This window comes from Perca flavescens, chromosome 24 (genome assembly GCF_004354835.1).
Source record: "Perca flavescens isolate YP-PL-M2 chromosome 24, PFLA_1.0, whole genome shotgun sequence".
Taxonomy (NCBI): Eukaryota; Metazoa; Chordata; class Actinopteri; order Perciformes; family Percidae; genus Perca; species Perca flavescens.
Genome location: NC_041354.1, coordinates 9,531,974 through 9,547,075, shown reverse-complemented (window position 1 = coordinate 9,547,075; position 15,102 = coordinate 9,531,974). Strand labels below are relative to the sequence as shown.

At 45.4% G+C, this 15,102-nt stretch overlaps 1 protein-coding gene across 2 annotated transcripts in view; it reads right to left on the bottom strand.

Annotated features, from left to right (window-relative positions):
* The window catches only part of nrp2a (neuropilin 2a), a 57,722-nt gene that overhangs the window by 5,393 nt on the left and 37,227 nt on the right, over positions 1 to 15,102 (bottom strand). For both annotated transcript variants that reach the window (XM_028571829.1, XM_028571830.1), the window contains exons 9-16: positions 13,948 to 14,123; positions 13,364 to 13,543; positions 13,121 to 13,265; positions 7,195 to 7,275; positions 6,877 to 6,981; positions 3,217 to 3,482; positions 2,493 to 2,589; positions 788 to 820 (exon numbers count right to left, since the gene is read on the bottom strand). In XM_028571829.1, coding sequence (XP_028427630.1) covers positions 788 to 820; positions 2,493 to 2,589; positions 3,217 to 3,482; positions 6,877 to 6,981; positions 7,195 to 7,275; positions 13,121 to 13,265; positions 13,364 to 13,543; positions 13,948 to 14,123 — 1,083 coding nt within the window. The remainder of the gene's footprint in view (positions 1 to 787; positions 821 to 2,492; positions 2,590 to 3,216; positions 3,483 to 6,876; positions 6,982 to 7,194; positions 7,276 to 13,120; positions 13,266 to 13,363; positions 13,544 to 13,947; positions 14,124 to 15,102) is intronic.

Genomic DNA, 15,102 nt, shown 5'->3' with positions numbered 1-15,102 from the left:
AGAGGAGAGAGAGACACCCGTGTTTGCCGCTGCTCAGTCACTCTATCTGATTGCTTTTCACCGGGGACACTAGTGTGTATGTGTGTGGTGATATTAATGTGTGTGTTTGTACATGTGTGTCAAGGGTTAGAGACTCTGTGTGAGTGATTGTATGTGTGTGTGCACGTGTGTGTGTGCGTGTGTGAGGGCGGAAGAGTAGAAAAGCCAAAGAAGTGCACACACATCACATTTGCACTCTTATCTTATTGGAAGACATTATGAGATGCCAAAACACTAACATCAATCTCATAGAGTCCCCCAGGATGCCCTAAATATTTTTCACGAGGCAGACAGTTATTTAAAACCCTTCAGGCTGTGTCAGGCAGCGTAGAACTGAGAATATGTAGCTCTTTTCAAATATCTGACTCCATGAGGTGCACTTGATTTGGCTTGTCATGCACGCAGAGTTTGCTGTTTTGAGCCTAATCCTTTGTTTCCAGATACTGACAAGGTAAAACTAGTGCACAACAGCGCATTACTGAAATAATCTATCTTCCAACTTATTTCGGAAAATTCATTTGGTATTTGCAAATTTGATAATTAAGATTATAGCAAGGGGTTTTAATAATGAATGCAGATTTATTGATCAGGAATCACACAGCTCTAGCAGACTCAGCCTCTGTGTTGACGGTGAGGACTGGTTTGGGCTACTTAGTGCCACCAAGCAAAAAAACCCCAGGCTAGTGCATACCAACGAGCAGGAAGCAAGACCAGACAGGAAGTGACATCATATCAAAGTCAAACTCACCGGAATTTTCAGGAGAAAATGCTGCAATGGGTTCTGCGAGGACAGAGAGAGAGTCAGGCAGACATGGAGACAGGAATAGAGACAGAGAGAGAGGGAGAGAGAGAACGAACTGTTAGATAACTTTAAATACGAGGGAAAAGTCAGCCAAATGTCACACAAATGTCACAAGACTATCAAAGTCCTCCTGAGGAAATTTAAGTTAATTCCTCAGCTAACTCACGTGAGTTATGGCATTTACTCGGCTTCTTTGCCATAATGCAATTTCAAACAGAGCACATTGTGTAAGTTGGAAATCTAAGTGGGGCTGTGCTGAGAGAGTGTATAGGCTATGTGCATGTGCATGTGTGTGTGTGTGTGTGTGTGTGTGTGTGTGTGTGTATCTGCGTACGCAAAGTTTACGCATCTCCAGTTGTTTATCTGCCTAGTCCAGTTAAACTAGAGCGGGCAGGGTTTTTTGGCTTACTGCAAATGCACAGAGCAGAACCTTCACTTTGATTGCCTGGAATGCAAACACAAAGAACTTGTGTGTGTGGGTTTGTGTGTGTGTGTGTATGTGTGTGTGTCGTGGGGCGGGTGGGAGAGAACGAAAGAGGGAAACCGACTTGGGAACTGCCACCTTTTGGCGGGAACGCCAACGCACTGTGAAAAACTCAACTGCGTTGGGTGATAAGCAACATCCCAGAATGCTCTGGGAGTGGCGAAGGAGGGGAGGGAAGGCAGGAAGGAGGAAACACAGCAGCATGAAGGCAGGAGGGGGGCTGGGCTGTCATCTTTGCCTGCCAGGCTGCTGTGCTGCTTAGACTCTCTCGACACACGCATACACACAAAAATGACTGATGCAAAAACATGAGTGTATGCCGCAACCTAGGGACACTTCACACACGCATGCACACTTTCCCTCAATGAAACTTGGACTGTGGTCCAGCTCCAAAGCACTGTGAACCCCCGGCTCGGTCTCTGATCTGTTTAAGACCCTCTCCAAAGCCCCTGCTCGGGCCAGATTAAGGAGGCTGTGCTGGCGCTCGACTCACACCAGGCATCCAGAAAGTTGCTTGGGAAACAGCCTGTCTAGTAATTCCCTTTGACGGCTCAGGAAAAGCTCTGTTTACAAATACGAAAGAGGAGTGAGTGTAAAAGAGATGGAGAGAGAGGAGAGAAAGAGAAGAAGTGAAATCTAATGAAACATAGATTAGCATCGCTGGGGCCCAAGGGGCGTTTATGGCCTAGTTTTCCTATTCTTCTTTTGCTTTTCTTTTTTTTTTTTTAGGGAGGAATAAATGCTGTCCCTCCCTCTCCTTCCTCCTTTCATCCCTGTATTCGGTGGGGTGTCTCGGAAACTGGGATGGGAGGGTGCGGGAGTGAAAGGAGGTTTGGAAAGGGGCGAGGGTGTTTATCACTTCATGTGTGTCACTGTTCAAGGACCTTCGGGCTGAAAGTGGATGAGGTGGAATGGAAATGGAAATGGCAGATTGATGGGAGGGCGAGATTATGAGGCGATGGTGAAGTTGACAGAGGATGAGAGGGAGCTGCTGGGTCAAATGGATGTGTGTGTGTATGTATATATTTTTTTTTTTGTATTTAAATATTCTTATGGAGGGAAAAGATTTCAGCAAAAAATACAGTTTGTCCCGGTCTGTCTGTCAGAGAGTTGTGTGTGTGTGTGTGTGTGTGTGTGTGTGTGTGCGTGCGCTTGTGTGTGACTTACGTGTACACTCTTTCAGAGGGGTGCTAGAGCTCACGTGGATGTTGTCTATCCAGATGTGTCCTCTAGTGCCGTGCACAAAGAAACCTTCCATCACAACCTACGGCATCCAAAACAGGGGAGGAAGAGGAGGAGTTAGAAGTTGAACAAGAAGAGGAAGACGAAGACAGGATGAAGGCAACAGGGACCGGGGGAGGGGCGGGGGGTAAATTGAGAACAGTGACAAGCGGGAGGAGGAGGAGGATGAGGAGAAAGAAGATAAAAACGTAATACAGTGCCCCTGATTTCAAAGTTGCACCCAACCCTCCCCTTCTTTGCAAGATTCTTCAATTTACTTTTTTATGAGAACATTAACTGCTCGTGATGTCTCTGACAAATGCACAGCGATCCCCAAACAATCACACAGCCAACAGAGACAATATGGCTTACTTAAGCTCCTTTTGAAGTCAAACCTGGCCTAAGGTGACAGAGAGACTGAAAGTGATGCTTTCATATGCTCTGAGATGAATGCTTCTCCCTTTCACATACCCTGATAAATACATTAAAGACATGTTTCTCTTTCTGGGGAGACATATAATAAAGGGTTTGACACAGATGCTTATTATGAAGCAGACATACTTTAATATAGCTGATATTGGCCAGAAGTCGGGTGCTTTCATAGCATTGCTGTTATGACTTTTCTAGTCGCCTTCTTTATTTAACCTAAAGAATGTTGGTTTATTACTACCTGGAAGTCTTTAGGGGAGCGAGGCAGGATGGTGCGACCCTCCCTCCAGACGGGGCCCTGATCGTCTTTCAGTGTCCACAAGACAGTCTCCTCGTTGTGGGCGTCCCGCAGCAGGACCTTCAGGTGGCCCTGGGCCTCCCCCCACAGCTGGTAGGAGAAGAGGAGGCAGAGGGGCCCCGTGTCTGCCGCCACCACGGGGCTCACGAGACGGGCTTGCTGCTGCTCTGTCTTTAGGCTGGCGTCCATGTACAGATAGCTGTTGAGCTCTGGAGGGGAGATAATGAAAGATTACTTTGTCTTAATTGGAATAAGTGTAAAATGTAATGCCAATTTCACAAGTCCCCACACACTCTTTCAGCTGTGGTTCAAAGGGTTCCCAAATCCAGATGTGCTACGATTGTACAGACTAACTTTGGCGATTTCCATGTTTTGAAAATCCTGACATATCAAACACTTTAAAACCTATTGGATAAACTCAGGAATACATTGGATCAAGTGAAAAATAGAAGAAAAAAAAATTCAGAGCAACAATATGCAACCAAGCTGTTTTAGTATTTGTAACACTGCCAGAAATGAGCAGGGCTTTATTTTAACCTTGAATTTGCTGGTTGCTACAGTCAAATGAAAGTGAAAAAAGCCTAATTTAATAGGTTTTCATTTTAGCCCTCGAGGCCATAAAAACTAGGAAATTTGAAAGGATGTGTAGACTTGTATAACTAGTAACCACTGTAAATGGAAGCTGCTGGAATGAGTTTGTGGGGCACAAATGGAGCACGTACACATACTGTGTGTGCATACAGTCACACAACCATAAATCATCACTGTTTGCACATACAGGCAGACGTAGACACATAAATACCCATATACACAGTAGGTTTTCACACAATTACAGATATCTCAAACAAAAAAGACATGAATCACGAGTTGTTAACAGGAACGGGATCGCTACCACACAATAGTCACACCAAACAATAGGGAAATGACAAATATAAACACACGGATGAATAGGACCGGAGAGCGTCATTCTAACATAGAGTGCTACCAGAACTCCAGCCAAGACCCTCGGGGCCTATTTCTCTTCATTCCCTTCCAGGTAAATGACTTCAACAGCGGAAAAGTCCCAACAAAACGCACACCACTCCATTTGTTTACACCAGAGGATGTTTAGTTTGCAAATTGGATGCCGACATGAATTCCATTGTGAGAGATTGGTGAGCCTACAGTATGTTTGAGTGTGTGTGTGTGTGTGTGTGTGTGTGTGTGTGTGTGTGTGTGTGTGTGTGTGACAGTGACTCAAACAGGCGTCTGGTGAAGAATTTCTTAAGTGGGCCCTGTGGGAAAGTGTCCAGTATCAACAATCTGCAGATTAAATCACCTGCTTCATCATGTACAACTGTGTGTGTGTGTGTGTGTGTGTGTCTTTCTGTCTTACAAGCAAGAAAAAAGGGATCATACAGGTATTTCCCATAGTGTGTGTCCGTTTCAGTTTTTGATTCCCAGTACACCACAATGTTTATCTGCACAGCATCTGTTTTTTATCCCAAGTACCTTACAGTTACATCCAGCCATGCTCAATTTATTGAGTGACTGGGTCCATAACCTTTGGCTGTGTGTGTGTGTGAAATTTTGTGGGTGTGTGTGTGTGTGTGTGTTTGTGTGTGTGTGCGGTCTTTCCAGCACTTCCGACAAGCAGTATCTGGAGGGACAAATCTTCCTCCGACTTGACAGCTCCCCTCTGGCCGCCATACGCCCAGACTCGCCTGTGTGTGACACTTCAGACAGTGTGTGGCAGTATGTCCCTTGGCCCTTTGCAGCCCTCAAATGAGTGGTGTGTGGGTACTCCCCCTTGCTCCACATGACACTGTTTTCTTGTGTATATACTGCATGTGTGTATACGACTATAGAGGATGTGCGGGCGAATCATATTTGTGATCCACGAGGTGTTTTATTACACATTTTAATGTGTGCACCAAAGCCTCCTCCGTCGGGTCTGCCTCACGTTGAAGTGCGGCGTCTTGCAGTGAACCCCCCATTGTTGTGCCTCTTGTTCGCCAGACAGCTCATAATCGAGACTGCCTCGCTGTACGCAGGCACAACAGAGCATTATTAATCCATTTCACAGCGGTCTCCTGCAGCGAGAAGCAAACAAGGATTCAATCTATGAAGCCTATTTAGCGTGTTTTTACTAGCGGGGGTATATTAAGCCAAATAACTCAAAATATGGTGGCTAATTCCACCTCTGTGCCTAATAATTGGTTTCACGACTGAGGTCAAGAGGTGAAGAGCTCATGGTTTCTGGGTCACATGAGAAAAGGAACTCCATAGAGGATTAAACAGCGATTTGATAGCAGTGAAATAATGATCCTGTGTTGGCTGGGATTTCTGACCTTTGACATCAATAGGAATATCAAAGGCTGGCGTGGCGTGTCAAAACGGCTGGAAATGATACTCCATACATGAAAGCCACAACCTGACTAATCCAAGCAACCCTTTCCAATCCGCCCGTGATGAAAGAAGCTGCTTTGAAGCCCCCTGTCAAAGATGGCTATGAGCTAAATCGGTCACGCTTCAGGAACATTTCTGCCTTCGCAGTGAGATCTGTTGCCCTGCTGAACACGACCCAGGTGACATCACAAATTTGACAAAAAAAAACCCTCCTGTTTAATTCTTTCCAGCTGGAGAGATGCTGAATCTTTCATGGAAACTTGCTCAAGACCAGTGAATTTTAAAACAAGGTTGGGATAACACTCCCTTACCCTGTCCAAGAAAAATTATAAATAGTGCTATAAAAAAGAACTCCCTAAACCCAGCAGGATATATCTTATATAGTTTTTAATAACACGCCAAAAGCTGCACTTTTGATCCGCGGATATGTATAAAAGGGAAAATGAATTATTATTTCTTCATGGAGTGTCTAAGTAGATGTAAGTCTACACAGCCTCATCTGGGATGTGCCTGCGGTAATGGAGAGGCAGTAACGGACGACTGGGAATAACTGCTCGTCTTTGGAATCTACTACTCTGAACTTAATTGGAGCTACTGGGTCTTAACCCCTTTCTGCAGACACGTTGCACATTTTGACACACTGGCGAGCGAGCGGAGGGCTGGTGTATGTCACATGTGAGGCTGTATGTGCTTGACACGGCGGTGTCTCTTTCCCCTCTCATTCCCTCAAATTCATTTTCATTCTCATTCGCTCGGGAAAGAGTGGCGCGGCTGGCAGACAATGTTGCTGCTAAATTAGACTGGTTTCAATTTAAGGAATAATTTTAATCAAATTGAAAAGGGACTCAATGAAGATGCACAAAGAGAATGACTTCATTTAATTAGTGTCTTGTCTAGACTGAGTGAAGTTGATAAAATAAACTTAATGCATTTGTGTTTGTGCAATTTTCTGTGCCGAAATGGAATTTTCCTTGCAGCTGCATACATAAAAGCTCTGCAGCACAGATCCCATGTTAGATGTCCGTAATCAGCCTGAGCTGCTAACTGCATTGTTTTGTAAAATCACCCAGACAACCCCTGCAGGTCACTGCCCATCAAATGCTTGCTACGCTGAGAAAAACAGAAGCTCCCTGAAGCAGCTCTGAGTCGTTCTGCTAACCAGACAGCGGCGGTGAGTCACGCAGAATCTTCACATGACTGTTTTAGGAGACTCACCGTGGCTGTGCAGGGACCAGAGCAGAGGGGCGTTGGGGTCGTGCGTCCACCCACACAGGCCATGGTCAAAGTCACACACGCTGTCTGATGGAGGAGAGGTGGCTACTGTAGAAGTGGAGAGCAGTAAGGAAGGAAAAGAGAGTTAGAGTGAGAGCCAAAGGGCACCAAGGTGTGAGAAATCATTTCAGATAGAGAAGCATTCACGGCTGCTCTCCATTATGTCATACAGCCCTTTCAAAAGGCTTTCATCTTTTCTATTACTGCGTCCTAATAATACTATTAAACCAGTATTTTTTTGTCTTTGTTTCCTGGTCTCACCTGTAGTCGAAATGGGGACTGTGGTGGTTTCAATGTCAGCAGGCAGAGTTGGCGTGACGGTGTCTGCCGGCGTGGTGGTTTCTACAGAAACAAACATAACACAGCTCAGGTCAAAGGTGGGCGTATGAAACAACCCTCAGACATCATATTACTGTAAAGAGGACACATTAATCACCTAATCTTTGTTTAAGGTATTATTATTCCATAGTAGCATACGTGAGGGAGGGCCAGAAAATAACAGGTGTGAGAGGAGGTGATAAGCAACAAAGGATGTAATGAAATATAGTGTCTCTTTATGCATCTTTAATGGCCCTCCATTAGGCCTATATTCCAGTTATTAAGATAGCAAAGTAAGGAGAAGCTAATAGTTTGACTCTTTGTTTTGCTTTCTTGAGAGTTAGATGAAGAAGATTGATACTACGGTCACGTCTGTACGCTAAATATGAAGCTACAGCCAGCGGCAGGTTAGCTTAGCATAGAGGCTGGAAACAAGGGTAAACAGCTCGACTTGCTCTGTCATGATTGTGTGTTTCTGTTGTTAGTGTTTCCTGTTTTATTTTGAGGTCTGTCTTTCCTCACTAGTCTTGCCTGGTTTTCCCGCCCGTGTTTTTTGTTCTCCTGGATTTGTACTTGTTCTTTCCGTCTTCCTGTGTTTTTTGGATTTGCTCACCTGCTCTGCTTACATTTGTAAGTCTCTTTGAGTTCTTATTAAATGACTATTATTTCAAACTGCTGCACTCTCCTCGCCTTCCTGCATTTGGGTCCAAGCCTACAACCCTGACATGCTCTGTCGAAAGGTAAAAATCCATCTAACATCATGTCTAAAGTCCACTGATTTGCACTTTATATATCTTTGATTGATCCATACAAAAGCTTATGTGGTTATGTACATGACTATATATTGGCCTGGACCAACAACTTCCTTGTGTCCACTGGTTGCCTGGCATTTTTTTCATTGCAAACTTCAGCTTTTACAAGCGTCCCCCCTGCATATAATCTCTTTTGCACAGTTCAGCTTCACTTTAATATCAGTGAGACAATGTTTTAAACAGGAAACTGAAGTTATACTGCGGTTTTGAATCATTTCTACCCATATTTCAGACTAAAATAAACAGCACTGTATATCAAGTGTAAATTAAAGCACATGTCATAACTGAGTGTGTGAGGTCATTGCTCAAAACTAAGTCCTGTCTACTGTCTCCATACGGCCATCCCACCCAGAGTGCCAGAGACAGGAGAGGGGCAGGCGCAGATAGCCCAAGAGCACCCAAAGGGGGCCCCGTCATGTTATGTCTGGGTGCTCAGGCGTCAGTATCTGTCAAATATGTAGACACACACAGATGCACACGTGCTACTACACACAGATGCAGAGTCACACACATTCACATGCATACAGGACTGGGGTTAAGGCTGATGGATGGATGTGTCTAACAAACTCTCCTCGACCTTGGACAGGATGATCACACTCTACTGGGACTACTCACTGGCTGTCAGAGAGCACACACACACACACACACACACACACACACACACACACACACACACACACTCTTTTCTTGTGTGCGTGTGTGTTACCAAGTGTCTCGCTCACACTATAACTCACACGCACTCAGAAGAAGGGACACAGCAAACACAAAGTGAAATGTATGATTTTCTCTCTGCCCCTAACATCTATTTAGGCACACATATATCACAAGAAAACACATGCAATACACTAAAGGCATAACAACTTGCTCATTAAAAAACATCACATGTGCGCACAAACACACATGTTGAACAGGCTGCAGTCGGAATGTGAAGTGGGAGAAAGCGCTGTGTTATTAGGAGCAGATGGGTCAACCCTGGTGTGTGATGGGAGTTTACGCGGAGGTTTTGGGTGACGTCTCAACCGAAGATCCAAATTTATCATGTGAATAAACTGTGTAAGCTGTTCTTCCCCTCAGTCTCTCCCTGTATAACCATTGCAGCTACAGATGTACAACCCTGGCTTCTTTTTCTGAAAGTGGATTCTTAAGCATATTATATTTCATATTGCTTTGTTAGCTTTCACTGACATGTCGCATTTAAGTTTATCCAAACCACTCTGAGACTTAAAAGCCTGAAGAAGTCCTGTGGGACAGAGCTCATCAGTTGGAAAAGAAACACAAGCATGCAAGCATCTAAGAAAAAGTCACATGGATTCATCACCACTCTTTGCTCTGCTCTGCTGGCTGGCTGTTAGTGGCAACACTAGAGCCGCATACTGGTCTTTCTGCATGACAACTATTAACATTTAAAGGCACTAAGGGCGACAAACACGGCGTGATACACAATTGATCCGCTTAAAGGAACTTCCTATGGAAATGAGCGCGACGGCGCCCCAGCTGGAGAAATGGCAGACATGAAAGGGCTGGCCACAGCTGGCAACGGCTTCTGACATTAACCCAGCGTTAATGTCATGTCCTTTATGCCTGTCATTAACTACCTAATGAGACTCTTATCGCTGCCGGCCCACCTTGAAGGTGAGGCAAGGAAAGAGACCCTCTTCCCTCAAACCTCTCTTTCTCCCGACGTTTCAAATGCAAGACCATCTCTTGTTCCCCTTCTCCTCTTCATTCTGTCTCTTGTGCTCACTCTTCTCGTTTGTTTTTGCTTTTTTTTGCTTTTGCCTTTTTATTCCGGTCTAACCTTTGAATCCTCCACTTAAGTCTCGGGACCAGGCGTTAAAACAAACCAAGTGCCTATACGTTACCTGGGCGCAAGAACACACACGCTCCCATGTGCGCGAACAACTCAACACACATAAACACAAAACACACAGTCTAGTCCATTAAGATTCTACCCAGCACTCTATGCTTGCAAAGGTCAGGCCCTGTCACAGTGTAAATGTGCTGACCTTTCCAGGGTGTGACAGCAGTGTCGACGGCAATGGGAATGGGACCGACTTGTGCGTTTGTGTATGTTTATGTGAGACAGTGAGAGAATGTGTCTTGCCCCAAGCCCTTGTCCTTGATGTGTGTGAAGATTAGAGCCATGCGGAGGCCCATGTGTGCGTAAGCAGGCCGACTGTACATGCGCAGCAGAGGGCCTTGTAATGCAGGAAAGGTCCCTCTGCAGCGGAGTGTTGTCTTACATAATGTGTCTACTACTGCTGCAGGTGACGATGCAAGTCATCAACATGCATGGGATGAGACACCAACACTTAGAACTGGACCCAGGGGAACTGCTGGCATAGATTATGGAGGTGCACACTCCCACGTTCAAATACACACTGCAGCGGCGCAGGCACACACATACGCTCACAAACATACACATGGACGTACACACAGATCAATGCTTTTTCATGCTTATTGTTCAACAAATCAAAAAGAGACCCACCCACACACCCACACACACAGGTTGGAAAGGGCTCTCTGTATAAAAGACATTGCTCCCTCCAAAAGAATCTGACTCAGCGATATGTCGGAGAGGAGACAAAAATATCTTCAATTATGTAGAAAGCTTTTCTGTAAATCTCTGCTTGGCAGTCTTAGGCGGGCGGGCGGGCGGGCGGGCACACACACACACACACACACACACACACACACACACACACACACACACACACACACACACACACACACACACACACACACACACACTCCTAAATGATGGGACGCTATGACAGTGACATAAAGAGCTTATATGCAGCCAAAACAAGTATAGGACCAAACTGTCATAATTTCACCATATTTACTGAGGTTTTATAGAAACTAGAAAGCTAGTGTGAAGCTGGGACACCTGTGATTCACATTACAGGTGTGTATGTGCATGTGTGCGCTACACTTCAGTGCTCCTAAGACTGAAAGGATCGTTCCTGGAAAAAGGGAGATAAGATATTTTGCATTTTCTTTTCCTTTACAGATGAGTCTATAATTTCATTCCTGAGCTCATAAATTTTGCATTTTTGGAGCACGCACACTAGAAAAAAACTGTCAATGTAGAGGCTGTGTTTGTGTGTGTGTGTGTGTGCGTGTATGTGTGTGTGAGACAGCTGCGCATCAACAGGGGATACAGAAGGAGTCAGGACCAACAGCAGTGAGCATGGAAAAGAGGTGCAAGTTATGACTAATAGAGGAGGAGGGGAGGAAAGGAGAGGAGGCATGGTAACAAAAAAATAACAACAACATTGATGGACCCACACACTGGGCCTCAGGGTGGGAAAAGAGAGAACTGAAACCATGTGTAGGAATGAAGAGAGAGACCTTATTTTATTCTGCCTCACTGTGGTAGCTGCTGCTACGTTCAAACTCCACTGAGCAGGATTTGGGATAAAAAAATACATCAATTTCATCAGCCTAAATCATATAAATGAGAAGAAATTCAAAAGAGGGCTTAACTGAAGACAGAACAGAAAGAAGTGAATAGTGTGAGTGTAAGGGGAAGTGAAAGATTTACAGGATGTCAGCAGTATTCCTGCTGAGTTTTAGAGGCCTGTGAACAATGTGTGACCCTCAACAGAAGCTTTCTGTGACACATTCCCCCCCAAACCCTCCACACCAGCTGATAAACTCACCCCCCTGTGGTAATCTCTGACCCTGAGGATCTTATTTTTTCATTTTGTTTTCATCTTTGGGGTTTGTGTTCATTGTCGATCAAACGGTTAATTCAAAACACATTGTTTCCTGTGCAGAACGGATAAGTGATATCAGGTATTTAAAGCAGCAAAAGAAAACTCGTTAAAGGACTGCATGTAAATTAACGCACGTAAAGTCGTATTATTATTATTATTAGTCGTATATCTTTCACTAACATATTGTGCCGATGATGATGATGTGCTCTTTCTGATATTTCATCTCTCTTCAATGAGAGAGCACTTGTATCAGCACTTGTAAACGCACAGAAACACACACAGACACACCACCTTGATGAAGGCTAACTTACATTTTGGAGATAAATGTACATGTCTCTCTTTCTGTGGTGTATTTTGTGTGTGTGCGTGCTTGTGCTGAGCATGTTGTGCCCAGTCATCCTGTTCAGGCACAGAGGGAGTGGTAAACACTGAGAGTCCATATGTGTGCAAGCGCTGGTAAATGTGTGTGTGTCACTGCAGCGCTACATCACATCTGGATCACATACCACGCTGGAAAGTGAACAAACCAATGCTCTCTCTCTCTCTCTCTCTCTAACCTTGTCCACTCCCTGCTGAACACTTGTTGTAACTAACTCATGTTTTTCAGGTGAAAATCAAAATCACAACCTTTCACTGTTCTTCCCTTTCTTACGGCTGTTTTATAGTCCTGCGCAGGCTCCACGCAGAACTTTCGCTGTAGCCTACGTAAGTGGCCTGATGTTTATACTTGTGCGCTGGTGTGTGTGTCGAGCCGGCGTGTGTGTGTGTAGGGGGGGGGGTGGGAGTGTGTGGTAGAGGGAAAAGTGAAAGAGTGACGGCGTTTAGCTTCGGAGCGAGTAGTGACTCTAGAGTCATAGTGAGAGAAACAAAGTGTCTCCCCTGTGCTTTCTGACCACGGTGGGAAATCTGGAGCAGGAAAAGCTAACCCTTTCCTTGATTTCATGTTGTTTATGGAGAAGGAGAACCAGGAAATGAGTCGGGGAAAATGCCACGCTACCAAGCCACGGCCGAGCAACGTGTAGTTACATTTTTGGAGAGGTGCAGGTCAGGCTACGGCGTAGGGTTCAGCGTAGACGCAGAGGGATCTGCGGGGGTACGCCGCCGATGCGACGCACAGCTATAAAAAGGCCTTTAGCCAACACTGGGTGTCTCTCCTCACCTCTGGCAGATTCTAACAACTCTCGTGCATTTCTAATGTGAGCCTCACTTTTCTGGTGAGCCACCTCCCTCGTGGTCCATTCATTTCTGGTTAGGTCGGTTCATTACAGCGCGTAGGCAGCAAATTATCATATAAAATGATTCCCCTGTCATATAAGCAACAGCAGAATGTCCTACCTGGAAGGTCACAGCCTAGTATCTCCACTCTCATCCCGATTCCTGCTGGAGACCACCTCTCGGGATACAGCCGGATGTACTGGGACACTATCTCCTCAAAATGGCGCAGCTCTGGGGTGTCGTAATGCGTGTTCCCCTCAAAGATCTGTCCAAAACACACAAATACAAATGTCATCTTGGTGGTTTGTCGGTATGGGGAAAGTTTACTTGCAAACACATCATCTATCTTCCTCCCTCACCCACCTTGGGTAGGCTAGTCTTGCTGTCCATGATGAAATTCCACTCTTTTCCATTCAGGCTGTGTGCCACTTTGTACTTCCTGACAAACGCCCGGTTATCTGTGGTTGCCCCGCTTCCTGCGTCTCCTCCCCTCGCTCCCTGGGTGATCACTCCACGCACCGTCTTAGGCACACCGAGGTCCACCTGTGGAGATCAGATGTAGATAAATGCATGGTGATGAATGTACTTTACACAAAATAACACACGGTTATGTTTTAATACAGCTGTGCTGCTTGTTTTAGCTCGGTTGCCTCTGGCAGCTGGAATGACACTATGTGGAAGCCAGAGTTTAAAGGGACTACTTGTTGCATATATAAACATGACATTTTTACTGTGAAAACAACAACAATTACCCCGAACAAATGACACCACAACCATACTGTTGCTGGCTTTCGTCTTGCGTATTTAACACTAAACTTAACCCCATGGCACAATATATCAAATGCACTATATAGGTTACCAGTAGATGCATTCATTTCGGTGTTCATTATTGGTGCTTGTATGGTGACATCATCTGGAAACATACAGTGAAAATGCACAATAAATACCTGAAGCCACTCCTCTCCAGCCAGGGGCTGTGCAGGGGCGGGGAACCAGCCGGAGCGACTGGCCACCAGACGGGCGGTCGCAGGGTTCCACCCCAAATCCCTGCTGGAGGAGGCTGAGATCTGGGCATCAGGGAGCAGGCCGGACAGCAGGCCCTGCAGGTCTGAACACGGAGCATCTGGAGTGGAAGGCGGAGAGGGGAGAGATAACTTTAACCTTCACCTCAGAGGCGGTTTGATAAAGAAGGTTCAGCGATAACCTAACATACACTCATGCTGTTACACATATTCCCACCCGGGAGCTGTTAGGCTTCACCACAGGATTGCCCTACTGGCCACTGAGCATTAAGAGTTTAGACTGGAGCAAATAGGAGAGGGTGAGGTGAGAGACTGAAGAGGGAGGGGAGAAAAAGAGATGTGTAGCGCAGCACTTTTGCTTAAATATGCAACTGCATTGCCTTAAGTGAGAAATAAAGCATACATTGACTTTCCTGCTTTGCATTCATGCACTTCACGTCCCTCACAAACATTTTGAATATGTTATTGTATCTTTACATTCTCTACAATAGCTTGTCTGTTCACTGTGCCGCACACATTTTATGTACTTTCGCTGGCTGAGGGAAAGTTCCACGTACACGCAAAAGCACTTGGAAATGAAACGCATTCAGATATGGATGAGCGAGTAGCATTGAAAGTAACTTGCTGAGGGAGTATGTAAGAGGGAGAAATGAGGATTAAGGGGATAAGGGAGGTATAATACGAGGAGTTGGGAAGCAAAGAAGTAGAGAGCGGAAAGAGTGAGAAAAAAAACACAAAAAACAAAGAGAGATGGAGCTGAGGACGACGGCTTGGGGAAGCTGGGAGGAGAGCAAGATGTTTGAGATGAGGGCTCCTACAGAGACAAACAGTGGGAGAGGAAAGGATCGAGGGAGGAGGAGCGAGACACTGTGGGTGGGTGGAGGAGGTAGAAAGAGCTTGAGGAAGAGACAGAGGAAGAGAGAAAGGGCAGGAGGAAGGGCGATGGGGAGACGTTAGTTGTGCTGACGGTTTAAGAGAACACAGATCAAAGTTTCATGCTGTTATGTCACTACGAAAGCAGGAGATGTAAATAATGAATAAAAGGCACAGGAAGTGTATACATGTGCCGGTGGCTGGTGT